Here is a 15,204-nt window from a genome sequence, read left to right as displayed (position 1 = left end):
ATAATGTCATTATGATGACCAGTTGAGTTACAAACATGTAAAATAACAGTATCTGGCCCATTAAAGGTACGCAGTAAATGCTGGCTGCTTTTCTTACTGTTAATCCCTTCCTCCCACTCCCACAGCAAGCTCTTCCTCAGTAGCATTTTACTAGCCTTGTGTTTGATTACAGGCTGATTTCTATAACTGTTCACAGGTCTTACCATCTTAACTCTAAGCTCCTTGAAGCTAGAGAGTGTAAACTGTTTATCTTCCTATTACCTACCCCATAACATACATAGTGCCTTGCACACACTGTGCTTAATTAATATTGATTGATTAAATATGTATACTTTTGGAGGAGCAATCACGAAACCAGCATTTATAATACAAATCTGGTTTTTAGCTGTGTAATTTTTATCCTTGACCTGCTTGAAAACAAACTGTAATAATTACATTTCAGGAGATGACGCATTCATGGCCTCCCCCTCTAACGGCTATTCATACACCATGCAAAACCGAACCTTCCAAATTTCCTTTTCCAACTAAGGTAAGTAAATGAAGTGTGTCTATATACTGTAAGAAAACTCTAAATGGCTTGACTAAAATCATGTGAATTCAGAATTATCTTGCCATTCTCATTCTAGTGGGAGATAGATAATAAGTGAATAAATAGGTAAGTTTGGATAGTGATATTACTATGAAGAAAATAAAACTAGAACATAGAATCGGATTAACTTGGATTGAGAGATACTTGGAAAATCTTTGAAGGCAACATGGGAAAGAGACTTAGAAGCTATCAATGTTTGTTGCAAACTATTATGATATGCTAGGCCACAGATGATAAGGACTTCCCAAACTGTTTGTATGAGGAACTCCTTTCCAGAAGACACAACAACCGTACTTACGTCATATGGTAAAGGTTCCTCAGACAACAGTTCCAAGCTCATCTAAAATCAGCAGATTTGGTTTTTTTACATTAATTTATACTTATACAAATAATGCAAAGATATATTCTCCTTGTGAAAGTTTGGGCAGGACCCCTAATAATAGTCTTCCCTATATTCTGTCTCCTACATCTCACCAGAGCTACTTCATACATACGTTTACAAGTCTTTTCATATACATTTACATACACATGTAATGTAATTGTTACATACTTGTATTTTCTCATTTGTTTAATTTCTGTACAGATACAGTCTACTGTATTTTTCATCAGTCAGCAATAGGTCTTAGAGATTTTTTCATGTTATTTTATGTGTGTATATATATATATATAGAGAGAGAGAGAGAGAGAGAGAGAGATTATATATAGATAATATATTACATATAGAGGTATTTCAGTTCTTTTAACTGCATCCATTTTATAAGTATATCTTACTTTATTTAGCCATTTCCTGTTGGTATTTAACTTGTTGCCAAGTTAAATTGTAAACATTGCTATAGTGGATAACTTTGTTCATGCCTTCTTGTGTGCATATGAGTTTCTTTTGTGTAAAGAGCAAGAAGTATAGTTGTTGGATATTGAGGGTATATAGTTAATATAGTCTCTCAAATCCCCTCCATAGTGATTGTACTAGTCAGTACTCCCACTTGTATTCTCTGTTATTCCTTACATGCACAGCACTATTTGTTATTTTAAGTACCAGTCTTTTGAGTGGGAAATGGCATTCCATTTCCTAGATTGCTAGTGAGCTCCATCATCTTTAGTCCATTTAACTTCTATGTGGATGAATTGGCCTATTTCCTCTGCCTTTTGGGCTACGTCTTTCACTGAATAAGTTTCAGCAGAATTTCTTGTTTTGTTTTGTGTTGTTTGAATTCTGGATTCAAATAATTTGTTCCATATACTGCAAATGTTTCTCCCAGTTAGAGCCCTTTTAAGTTTTATGGTCTAGAAGATTTTAATTTTGATGAATAAATTTATCTTTTTCTTCTATAAAGCTTTTGCTTTTTAATGTCTTGTTAAAGAAAGCTTTTCCTTCTCCAGGATCATAAGCATATCTTCTTATTTTTCCTTTAATGTGATTGCAGTTTTGTTTTCTTTGTTTATATTTAGCCCAGTTTATTTTTGTAAGTGATGTGGGGTATATCACTCACATCTGCCTATATGTGTGCCATACCACTCTTTTACTTTCTTAAGTCAACTTTGTTTACACATAAAAAATGCACATATATTTAATGTACAGCCTCAGTTTTGATAGACATATGCACCTGTGTAACCACCATGTTAATCAAGAATTAGAACATTTCTGTCACCCCACAAAGTTCCCTCAAGTTCCTTTCCAGTCCCCCTCACCCCCACCACTGGCTGCACACAATGGCTGACCTGTTTTATGTTGCTATAGGTAAGTTTTGCTTTTTCTAGAATTTCATATAAATGTACTCCATACAGTGTATACTTTTTTGGCATATTTATTTGCGTTCTTTTGCTCAGTATATACTTTTGGAATTCTTCCATGTTCTTGAATATATCAGTAATTTTTTCCTTTTTATTCATAGTTCATTTTTATTTCTGTTGTATGAAAATACCAAAATTTATTTATCCATTCACCTGTTGACGAACATTTGGATTGTTTCTAGATTTGGGCTATTAAGAATTAAGTATTTATAAACATTCACTAACAGTCATTTCTGTGTTTATATTTTCTTTTCTTATGGGTAAATACTGAGTCATATGGAAAAAAGTAGAATTGCTGGGTCATGTGTTAAGTGTGTGTTAAATTGATTGTATCACACTCCTACCTTATCCCACTCCCATTTCCCAGCAGTGTATGATAGTTTCATTTGTTCTACATCCTTGCCTACATTTTCTATTGTCATTCTGTTTAGTTTTAGCCATTTTAGTGGGCATGTAGAGGTATCTCATATTGATTTTAATTTGTATTTCCCTTATGACTAATGATGTTGAACCTCTTTATGAGCTTATTGGCCATTCTTTTTGAAATATCAGTTCAAACTTTGGCCTTTGCCGTGTGTGTGTGTGTGTGTGTGTGTGTGTGTGTGTGTGTGTGTGTGTGTGTGTGTGTGTGTGTGTGTGTGTGTGTGTGTGTGTGTGTGTGGTGGTTGTGGTGATGCCAGAGTTGGGTGGGTGATGATTGTAGTTTTGTTTTGTTTTTTCTAATAATGTCTTTGGTTTGATATCAGGATAGTGCTGGCTTCTTAAAAGGAGCAAAGAAATGTTCCCTTCATCTCTATTTTCTGAAATAATTTGTGAAATATTAGTATTAATTCTTCCCTGTATGTTTAATATAATTAATCAGTGAAGCTGTCTGTACCCCTAGTAGTCTATATTGGAAGGTTTTAAATTACAAATTAAATTTCTTTATTAAATATAGAGCTATTCAGATTTTCGATTTCTTATGTCAGTTTTGGTAATTTTGTTCGTTTCAGTCAAATTTATTGGCACAGTTATTTATAATCTATACTTACTATTTAATGTCTGTAAGATATATAGTGAAGTACTCTTTTCCCTGCTATTGGTGATTTGTAGTTTCTCTTTCTTTTTGTTTTCCTTGATTTGTCTAGCTAGACCTTTTTCAGTTTTGTTGGTCATTTCCAAGAACCATCTTTTAGTTTTTTTCAGTTTTCTGTTTCTTTGATTTTTGCTTTTACTGTGATTATCTTCTTCTTTCTACTTATTTTGAAGATTCTTTTTTTAAATTTTTTATTTATTTATTTATTTATAGCTGCATTGGGTCTTTGTTGCTGCACGTGGGCTTTCTCTAGTTGTAGTGAGCAGGGGCTACTCTTCGTTGCAGTGCGTGGGGCTTCTCATTGCAGTGGCTTCTCTTGTTGCGGAGCACAGGCTCTATGTACATGGGCTCCAGTAGTTGTGGCCCGCAGGCTCTGGAGCGCAGGCTCAGTAGTTGTGGCGCACGAGCTTAGTTACTCCGCAGCATGTGGGATCTTCCCGGATCAGGGATCAAACCCGTGTCCCCTGCATTGGCAGGCAGATTCTTAACCACTGCGCCACCAGGGAAGTCCCTTTCTACTTATTTTGGGTTTAATTTGCTTTTCTCCTGATTTCTTAAGTTGGAAGCTTAGATCATAGATTGTAAGCATTTCTTGTTTTAAGTATATAAAACTATCAGTTTCCCTCTAAGCCCTGTTTTAAATGTACCTCACAAATGGTGATATATTGTGTTTTTATTATCATTCAGTGCAGAATATTTCCTAATTCCCTATGTGACTTCTTCTTTGTTTTATTTAGAAATATGTAGGGGTTTTTTTTGTTTTTTTTTTTTTGGTACGCGGGCCTCTCACTGTTGTGGCCTCTCCCGTTGCGGAGCACAGGCTCCGGACGCACAGGCTCAGCGGCTGTGGCTCACGGGCCCAGCCACTCCGCGGCATGTGGGATCTTCCCAGACCGGGGCACGAACCCGTGTCCCCTGCATCGGCAGGTGGACTCTCAACCACTGCACCACAAGGGAAGCCCAGAAATATGTAGTTTTATTTTCAAGTATTTGAGGATTTTCCAGATATTATTCTGTTACTGATTTCTAATTTATTTATATTCTTGTCAGAGAATATATGCTGTAGAATTTCAGTCCTTTTAAATTTATTCAAATGTTTTAAGGCCTAGTAAATGATCTCTCTTGGTGACTCTTCCATGTGCACCAGACACAGTATGTTCTATATGTGTCAGTTAGATATGGTTGGTTGAGAGTAGTTAAGTCATCTATATTTTTACTGACTTTCTATCAACTTGTCCTCTCAGTTACTGAAAGGAGAGTGATGACATCTGCATCTGTATTCGTGGCTTTGTATGTTTCCTTTCAGTTTTGTCCATTTTGGGCTCATGCATTTTGGAGCTTTGTCCTTAGGTACATATATATTTAGGATTTCTGTGTCTTTCTGATGAATTGATCTCTTTTTTTCATTATAAGATTTCCCTCTATGTATCTGGTATTAATGCTTGTTCTGAAGTTTATTTTGTTTGATCATATAATAATTCTATTTTTAGTTTTCTGAGTAACCTCCACACTGTTTTTCATAGTGGCTATACCAACTTATAGTCCCACCAACAGTATAGGAGGGTTCCCTTTTCTCCCCACCCTCTCCAGCATTTGTTATTTGTAGACTTTTTAAAAATTAATTAATTAATTTTTTGGCTGTGTTGCATCTTCGTTGCTGTGTGCGGGCTTTCTCTGGTTGCGGTGAGAGGGGGCTACTCTGTTGCAGTGTGTGGGCTTCTCATTGCAGTGACTTCTCTTTGTTGCAGAGCACAGGCTCTGGGCACGTGGGCTGCAGTAGTTGTGGCATGTGGGCTCAGTAGATGTGGCTCACGGGCTCTAGAGCACAGGCTCCGTAGTTGTGGCGCACGGACTTAGTTGCTCCACGTCATGTGGGATCTTCCCAAGACCAGGGCTCACCCCGTGTCCCCTGCATTGGCAGGCAGATTCTTAACCACTGTGCCACCAGGGAAGTCCCTATTTGTAGACTTTTTAATGACGGCCATTCTGACCAGGGTGTGGTGGTACCTCATTGTAGTTTTGATTTGCATTTCTCTAATAATTAGCAATGTTGAGCATCTTTTCATGTGCCTGTTGGCCATCATCTGTATGTCTTCTTTGGAGAAATGCCTATTTAGGTCTTCTGTCCATGTTTTGATTGGGTTGTTTGTTTTTTTGTTGTTGAGTTATATGAGTTGTTTGTATATTTTGGAAATTAAGCCCTTGTTGGTCGCATTCTTTGCAATATTTTCTCCCATTCTGTAGGTTGTCTTTTCATTTTGTTTATGGTTCCTTTTGCTGTGCTATTTAGTTTGACAATCAACTCTCCTTTGTCTGATATTCATATAAAAGCCACTCCAGCTTTTTAAGAATTTATGGTTAACATGGTTTAACATTTTCTATTCTTTTATTTTTAATCTTTTTGTGTCTTTATATTTAAAGTGAATTTTTTATAGGTGGCATATAATTGGGTCTTGATTTTTTATTTACTCTGCCCATGTAGTGTGTAATCTTGGCACATTCAAAAGATTTCCCTTGGGGCTTCCCTGGTGGCGCAGTGGTTGAGAGTCCGCCTGCCGATGCAGGGGACGCGGGTTTGTGCCCTGGTCCAGGAGGATCCCACATGCCGTGGAGTGGCTGGGCCCGTGAGCCATGGCCGCTGAGGCTGTGTGTCTGGAGCCTGTGCTCCGCAGTGGGAGAGGCCACAGCAGTGAGAGGCCCACGTACAGCAAAAAAAAAAAAAAAAAAAGATTTCCCTTTAATGTAATCATTAGTGTTGTAGGCTTTAAATATTCCATTTGCTACTTGTTTTCTATTTGTCCCATCAGCTTTTTCTTTGTTCCCTTTCTTGAGATCCTTTTGGGTTAAATAATTATTTTTTAATATTCTGTCTTTTATATTATTTAATAACTATACCTCTTTTTTAGTTGTAAGTTAAAGCTTGAGTTTATCAGAAGACTTTGAATATAAGTTTGTAATTCTGGCTAATAGCTACTTTTCCTTTTTTTCCGTAACTATTTCATTGAGATGTAATATACATACCATACAGTTCATCCATTTAAAATGTACAATTCACTGGGTTTTAGTATATTTAGAGTTGTGTAACCATCACCGCAATTATTTTAGAACATTTTCATCACCCCAGAACGAAACCTTGTACCCTTTAGCAGTCATCCACCTGTTTCCTCCAGCCCCACTCCCCACCCCCCAGCCTCTAGGCAACCACTAATCTTACATTATATCTCTGTAGATTTGCCTATTCTGGACATTTCATATAAATACAGTCATGCAACATGTGGTCTTTTGTGACTGGATCTTCTTGTTTTTTGTTTTTTGGCTGCATTGGGTCTTCGTTCCTGCGCACAGACTTTCTCTGGTTGCGGCGAGCGGGGGCTGCTCTTCATTGCGATGTGCAGGCTTCTCATTGCAGTGGCTTCTCTTGTTGCGGAGCATGGGCTCTACACACGTGGGCTCTGGTAGTTGTGGCATGCAGGCTCAGTAGTTGTGGCTCGCGGGCTCTAGAGCGCAGGGTCAGTAGTTGTGGCATACGGGCTTAGTTGCTCAGCAGCATGTGGGATCTTCCCAGACCAGGGACCGAACCCGTGTCCCCTACATTGGCAGGCAGATTCCAGGGATCGAACCTGTGTCCCCTGCATTAACCACTGCGCCACCAGGGAAGCCTGCTGTCATTTATTAAGTTGAGGAAGTTCCCTTCTATTTTTATTTACCTGAGGGTTCGTATCAGGAATGAATTTTGGATTTTTTGAATGTGTTCTTTGAATTTATTGATATAGTGAGAGGATTTTCCTTTTTTTTTTGTCTGTGAAATGGTGACTACATTGGTTAATTTTAAATTTTTAAATCAACATTACATTTCCTGGTAAAAACTGCACTTAGTCATTACGTATTATCTGCTTTATGTAGTGTTGAATTTGATTTTCAAAAAAATTTTTTTTCAGAATTTTTGCACCTATGTTCCTGAGGGATACTGGTCTGTAATTTTCTTTTCTTGTTGTCTTTGTCTGGCTTTGGTATCAGAGTAATGCTGACCTCATGGAATGAGTTGGCACATTATTCTCTCTTCTCCATTTTCTGGAATAATTTGTATAGAATTAATATTATTTCTTCCTAAATGTTTGCTAGAATTAACCAGTGAAGCCCTATGAGTATTGAGTTTCCTTTGTAGGACAGTTTTGTAAAAATTGAATTTATAATCATGTTATCTATTTCTCCTTGCATCTGCTTTGGCAGTTGTGTCTTTCAAGGGATTTGTCCATTTTATCCACTCATTGTCAAATGTTGTCAAATTTATTGATGTGAAGTTTTCAATAATTTTCTTTTATTATACTTTTAAAAATCTGTTGTGATGCCACTTCTCTTATTCCTGTTATTGGTAATGTGTTTCTTCTCTCTCTTTTTCATCTGTCTAGAGGTTTGTAAGTTTTATTGATCTTATTTTTAAAAAACTGCTTTTTTCCCCTCTCTCCATTGTTTTTCAATTTTGTTGCATTGATTTCTACACTGATCTTTATTACTTTTTTGTTCTGCTTTGTTTTGCTTTATTTTGCTCTTTTTTTAAAAAAATTCTTAAACTGGAAGCTAAGGTTGTTGATTAGAGATCTTTCTCACTTTCTAATATAGGATTTTAATGCTATAAACTACCTTCTAAGTAATGTTTTGTTTACATCCCAGAGATTTTGATATGTTTTCATTTTTGTTCAGTTCAACATAACTTTTTGTTGTTGTTGTGTTTGTTTTGTTGTGTTTTGTCCACATCATGCATGGCATGCAGGATCTTAGTTCCCTGGCCAGGGATCCAACTTGTGCCCCCTGCAGCGGAAGCACGGAGTCCTAACCACTGGACCGCCAGGGAATTCCGTCAACAGAAACGTCTGCTTTCTTTGATTTCTCCTTTGTTCTGTGGGTTATTCTGAAGTGTCATTTAGTTTCCAAATATTTGGAGATTTTTTCCATATATCTTCTGTTATTGATTTGTGGTTTAATTCCATTGTGGTCAGAGAACATACTTTGTGTGACTTGAATCCTTTTACATTTGTTAAGACTATTTTATGGCCCAGAATATTGTCTCTTCTGGTAAATGTTTCGTGTACCCTTGAAAAGAGTGTACCATTGTCAAGTGGAGTGTCCTGTAAATGTCAATTAGATCAAGTTAGTTATGGTGTTATTCAAGTTTTCTGTGTTTTTATTCTTTTTAATTCTCGTTCTGCCAATTATTAATTTATAGTTAATCTCCAGCTATTACTTTGAATTTGTCTCTTTGTCCTTACTTATTCATTCCTGCTTTTTCAAGTTCTGCTTTTAGGTGCTTAAACATTTGGGATTGTGATTAGCTCTAGATGAATTGGCCCCTTATCATTATGAAATGACCTCCCTTTAATCCTGATATTATTCTTTGCTATAAAATTTACTTTGCCTGATATTAATATAACCACTTAGCTTTCTTTTGATTAATGTTAGGTTGTATACCTTTTTCTATCCTTTACTTTTAACCTGTGTTCTTACATTTAAAATGCATTTCTTATAGGTAACGTAATTTTGTCTAGAGCTTTTTTGTATTCAGTCTGACACTCTCCTTTTTTGGGGGGTATTTAGTCCATTTATATTTAATGTGATTATTGATATGGGTGGGTTTATCTCTGCCATCTTGCTTTTTGATATCTACCTGCCCCATCTGGTCTTTTTTGCCTTCTTTTTGGATTGAGTATTTCTTATTATTACATATCAGTTTTGGCTTATTAGCTGTCATTCTTGTGTTATTGAATGTTTACTTCAGGGTTTGTAGAATGTATCTTTAACTTACTGAAATCTGTCTCAAGTAATACTAAGCCATTCTTTTCTATCATATAAAAATTTCTCAACATTATGCTTGTGTTTTTCACTTCTCCGCATCTGTTGTTGCATACATTTACTTTCATGTAAGTTATAAACCCCACAAAATTGTTAATCATTTTTAAAGTCTGTTATTTTTTAAAGAGATTTAAATAATAGGAAAAAAAGGCTTTTGTATTTCCCCATATAGTTACCATTTCATTTGCTCTTTCTTCCTTTGTGTTAATCCAGATTCCTCTCTGGTATCATTTTCCTCCTACCTGGAGGACTTCTTTAACTTTTCTTTATAGTGCTTATTTGCTGGTGATAAATGCTTTTAGCTTTTGTATGTCTGAAATAAATTTTTATTTCACCTTTTCTTTTTTGTTTTTAAGATACTTTCACTAAATATAGATTTCTAGGTTGAAGATGTTGATCCATTGTCTTCTGGCTTGCATTGTTTCTGATAAGTAATTTATTGTTGTTCTTTCTTCATCTGTGTATAATGTGTCTTTTTTTTTTTTTCTGGCTGCTTTTAAGAGTATTCTGGTTGCAACTGATTTTAAGTTGTTCATTTATGATGTGTCTTGGTGTGATTCTCTTCATCTTTCTTGTGCTTGGGTTTGTTTGATTTTAGCTTCTTGGAACTTTGGGTTCATAGTTTTCATCATATTTGGAAAAATTTTTCTATTACTACCTCAAAATATGTTTCTGTACTCACTTCTTTTTTCCTCTTTAGAGACTCCAATTACATGTATATTGGGCCTCTTGAAGTTGTTCAACAGTGTAGCAATGTGCTCTTCATTTTTCTCAATCTCTTATCTTCTGTTGTTTCATTTGAGTTCTTTCTATGGCTGTATCTTCAGGTTCAGTAAACTTTTGTTCTGCATTGTCTAGTTTGCTATTAATCCCATTTGACATATTTTTAATCTCAGATATTTTAGTTTTCATCTCTGTAAACCTGGTATGTTTATGTGTTTTATCAAACAGATACTAAGTTCTTACTATGTTTCAGATACTAAATTTGACAATGTATTTTTTTAAAATTTTATTTATTTACAGTATTTTTGGTCACGCCATAGGGCTAGTAGGATCTTATTTCCCATACCAGGGGCTGAACCTGAGCCCTCTGCAGTGAGAGCGTGGAGTCCTAACCACTTGGACGACCAGGGAATTCCCGAGAATGTATTTTTTATTGCAATGCTTTTTCTTTTTTTCCAGCTTTAAAAAAATTTTTTTTAAATTTTATTGAAGTATAATTGATTTACTATGTTGTGTTAATTTCTGCTGTATAGCAGTGATTCAGTTACACAAACATATACATTCTTTTTCATATTCTTTTCCATTATGGTTTATCATGGGATATTGAATATAGTTCCCTGTGCTGTACAGTAGGACCTTGTTGTTTATCCATTCTGTATATAATAGTTTGCATCTGCTAATCCCAAATTCCCAATCCATCCCTCTCCCACCCCCTCCTCCTTGGCAACCACAAGGCTGTTCTTCATGTCTGTGAGTCTGTTTCTGTTTCATAGGTAAGTTCATGTTTGTCATATTTTAGATTCCATATACAAGTGATATCATATGGTACTTGACAGTGTATTCTTTTTTAAAAAAATATTTATTTATTTATTTGGCTACATTGGGTCTAAGCTGTGGCACGTGGGCTCTTCATAGCGGCATGTGGAATCTTTCATTGTGGTGTGTGGGCTCTTTGTTGTGTCATGCAGGCTTCTCTCTAGTTGTGGCTTACGGACTCTAGAGTGCAAGGGCTCAGTAGTTGTGGCACGCAGGCTTAGTTGCTCCACAGCATGTGGGATCTTAGTTCCCCAACCTGGGATCGAACCTGCGTCCCCTGCAGTGGAAGGCAGATTTTTAACCACTGGACCACCATCACATCCCTGACAATGTATTCTTTATTGGTGACACTTTTAGTTAGAAAGGTGAGGGCAAAAGAACGATTGCAGTGGGCTCAAAAAGTATTGGAGGCAATGATTATATAAATGGAGATTTTCTTTTGAGGCATTGTCTGTAAAAGGGAGCAGAGAAATGTGGTGGTGCCAAAAGGGTATGGTGATATTATCAGGGGGGCATTTTTTATAAGATGAGGACATTTTATCGTATTTATATGCTGATGAAAATGATTTTGTAAAAAAGGAAAAACAAGTGATATATGGGAAAGAGAGAAGGTAACCTTAGGAAATCTCCACAAGAGGGATTGACATTCATGCCCAAGTAGAGAAGATTGGCCTTAGAATAGAGCACAATTAGGTCATTCTTTTTCACAGGAGGGAAAGCAGAGTGAATGGGTGTAGTTAGAGATAGGTAGGTAGATTTTCCAGTGATAGTTTCAAGCAAACTAAAGCTTTTGACTGCCTTTACTCATATTCACTGTATGTTCTGAACAATCCCTGGCAGTGTTCTAGGTGCTGTACACGCAGCACTGAACCATTTAGATGGCGTCAATGTGTAGAATAGTTCCTAGCACATAATAGCTATTCAGTAAATGTTTATTGACTGAATTTGGGTATATATACTCAGGTAACTATGTTTAGATTTTTGATATTTATTAAACAGCTCAGTTAGCTGCTTAATGATTATTGCTTTGGTTGGGTTGCTTTTACAGGGTTTTGCTCTTTTATAGCTTGTCTCATGCTCTGAATTTTCAGTGAATACAGCTTCACATATAATATAGCTTAAAGCTTTATATGAAGCTTTAATAGGTATTTATTCTCCTTGTGCACTGACCGTATGGACTAAGTCTAATGAGCGGACAGAGAAGGGACAAAGTTTTGATACTCAGGGAATTTGGAGACGGCATCCTAGAGAAGATGACAACAACCGGGATTAGAGCGGGAAGTGCAGGAGTGCCAGAAGCACATGGGAAGAAGAGGACCACAACAGAGAAGATTTCCTACCCATTAACAGATCTGAAAGAGCAGTTCACAGTCATGGGTGAGAATTTGAGTTTAAGAACATACTTGGAGAGCTAGTTTATTAGTGAATCACTATCATTTGCTTAACCATTCTTTATCTGTGCCATTTAAAAGCAACACAACAACAACAAAAAAATCCAGTCTGTTCCATGTTGTTCTCCAGCTACTCCTCCACTTTAGAGTTAATCTTATTAAAGAGTGGTTCATATTTGCTGTCTATATACTTTCCTCCATTTAATCCTCAGTGCAAGCTGATCTTGCTTTCACTCTCAGTGTCTCACCAAAAACATTAAGATCACCAGGGGCCCATTTTGGCAACTCCAATTAATGTTTTTCATTTTTTATCTTCATTGAGCTTCTCATGAGTATTGAATGTTGTTTAACCTATTTCTTCCTTGTCTCCCACTATACACTGCTCATCTAGATTTACTTTGTTTCTTCAGTTGCTCATTTTTCTCTTCTGTCTCTCCCTCTACCATTAAAAGTAAGTTTTCCGGGCATTGTGTTGAGTACTATAAGAGAATTCAAAAGAAGAAATGTGTTCTGCCAATGTGTCAAGCATTTGGTTGTGGAAATGAAGTAATACAAAAGAAAGAAAAAAGAATTACATGTTAGTGTTTAATTGGATGCACAGTTAAACATGAGGAGAAGTCATTTTTCTCCCAACCAAAAAGCAAAGAGAAAAACAAGCATGGTTCTCTTCTGCTGTTCCATATCTTAGTGAAGCTAGAAAACCTTATAGGAGTTATGTTTGGCACTTTGCTCTTCATCACACCTCATAGACTGTCACCAAGTCCTAATGATTTTAACTCCTTTAATGCATTTCAATTTCATTCATTTTTCTCCATCTTTATTGTTACCGCTGTGGTAAGTCAGTGGTCTCCAGAGTGGAAAACATATACCCCAGTGTTGTGTGCATTAGAGAATGGGGGATGGGGGTGAAAAGTTTATTCTTATTTTTTAGTTCTAAAAATCCCAATTTATTTGCTTTTTAATTTTAAAAGAAAAATCAAATACGTACATTTTGCTGTCTCTTGATCCAAATGGCAGATGGTCACATTTTATGTCTGGTATGTGAGGTATCCCAAGAGAAGTTTAGGTCTTTTCAATATGGAAAATTGATAGAGTTGTTTTCATTCATTTGTTCTTCCTAGCTGTGTCATATTGCAGTTTTAAGTGTGCTTGGTTAAGATGATTTACAGATTGTATTAACTGGTTTTAATTCAACTAATCTTCACTAATGCACAAATGGCTTAAAAGACCTACCTGCAGTGAAACTACTGGATGAAAGTAACACTAAAATGCATTTCTGACCAAACAAGAAAATGGCAGAGTTGAGATTGTCCTTCTCCTGTTATGAGCTCTTCATCTGCCACTACAAAGTAGAAACAAAGATGCCATAAGCAGAAAAAATGCATGTTTATCATTAACCTTGCCTTTAGTGTATATAGCAAGTGCCTTGAGATAGTAACTGATGAAACTGAAAGCATCATAATTTGTACTTAGTGATATTTTGAATTATGTGGTATTCAGTTCAGTCGTTATACGTAGATCAGGCCTAATAAAATTTTATTAAAAACTTCTTTTGATGTTTCTCCCAGTGTTCTATAATCTTTGTTTAAAAACTCAGTCTTTTTACTCCAATGAAAATGACTGAAATCCACTACAGAGAGAACACAGAGAAAACATACTAAAATGCGTTCTTTTGTCAGGAAACACTATTGAAACAGGCTTAGAAAGCAAAGCTAAAGATTCAAGAAACAAATATTAGAATAAATCATGCAGTGTACAAAGTTAGCTATATATAGATTGATGAAAGTGCAGGTGCTTCTGGTAGTTTAAGATATTGTTAGATTCTTTTTTAGTTATAAAATACTTGAAAAGCAATTTTTTGTGTGTATACCACTCAAAGAAAGATATAACAGAAGTTAAATCCTAAAGTATAAATAATTTTTCTTCCTCCTTCCTTCATGGAGAACCTGTGTGGCACTCCCAGATACCTTTTATACTAATGCAGAAGTTCACTGATTGTTTAATGACATAAGAAGTTAGCTCACTTATAAAAAAAAAAAAGAAAAGAATTCATCGAAAGGCAGTGCTTAATCCATAATGATTCTGAAGAATATCTGGCTCTGACCTAGTCGCCCAAACCACTACAATGTTAGTATTTTAAAATAATCACATCAAAAATAAATGTAGTCTCTGTACCTCTCTATCTTGAATTATATAAACGCATAATTCAAGCTAAAAAAACCATGAATTAGACATCTCCTTCCCTTCCTTTCTCTCCCTCCCTCTTCTCTCCTTCCTCCCTCCCTCACTCCTTTCTCCCTCTCCCCTCTTCCCTCTCACTCTTTCACACACAAGTCCCAAATACATTAGATCTTTTCATAACATATTTAAAATAATAATAAATTAAACCCTCTTCTTAGAATAAAAGTGATGTCTTAATGAGTGAAAAAGTGACTGCCTCAAGCTAGGAAAACAGGATTTAAAAAATAATGTCATTACTATGTATTTTTATTGTTGACAGAAACTATGACGATTGTCATATGTGCAAACTTTAAAGACTTAGAAACAGAATTTTCTAACTTCAGTGGGTTTTGAACCTATTTCCTAAAAATATTAAACCACAACCTTTTATTTTCTTGAAAACCTGTTTTGTATCATTGAACATTGGAAATCTATTAGCTCAATTTCAACAGAAACCTTTGCATAATTAAGGTATAAATTGAAATTTTGATATCGTGATTTAGTAAGTATAGCACTTCCATTTGTATAGCTGTGTCTTTGTGATGTCCAATGAAACCAAATATCAAGCCAGTTTTGGTGTCAGACCTTTGAAGCACTATATATTTTGTGTGTGTGTAAGAAAAGTGTTGTTGTCATTGATAAATATAATTTTTAAATTACTCTAGAATATTATCTGAGCCCTTTAAAATTTCAGTATTTTGGTTTTACATAATTATATACTAGTTAAATAACAGTGCATACAGTATACGTAT

General features: G+C 35.7%; 1 protein-coding gene across 1 annotated transcript in view; it reads left to right on the top strand.

Moving 5' to 3' along the window:
* The window catches only part of AFF4 (ALF transcription elongation factor 4), a 93,576-nt gene that overhangs the window by 39,203 nt on the left and 39,169 nt on the right, over positions 1-15,204 (top strand). The window contains exon 6 of the mRNA XM_060143576.1: positions 443-529. Coding sequence (XP_059999559.1) covers positions 443-529 — 87 coding nt within the window. The remainder of the gene's footprint in view (positions 1-442; positions 530-15,204) is intronic.

Source organism: Lagenorhynchus albirostris, chromosome 3 (genome assembly GCF_949774975.1).
Source record: "Lagenorhynchus albirostris chromosome 3, mLagAlb1.1, whole genome shotgun sequence".
In the NCBI taxonomy this organism is placed as follows: Eukaryota; Metazoa; Chordata; class Mammalia; order Artiodactyla; family Delphinidae; genus Lagenorhynchus; species Lagenorhynchus albirostris.
This window is presented reverse-complemented; position numbering and strand designations above follow the sequence as displayed.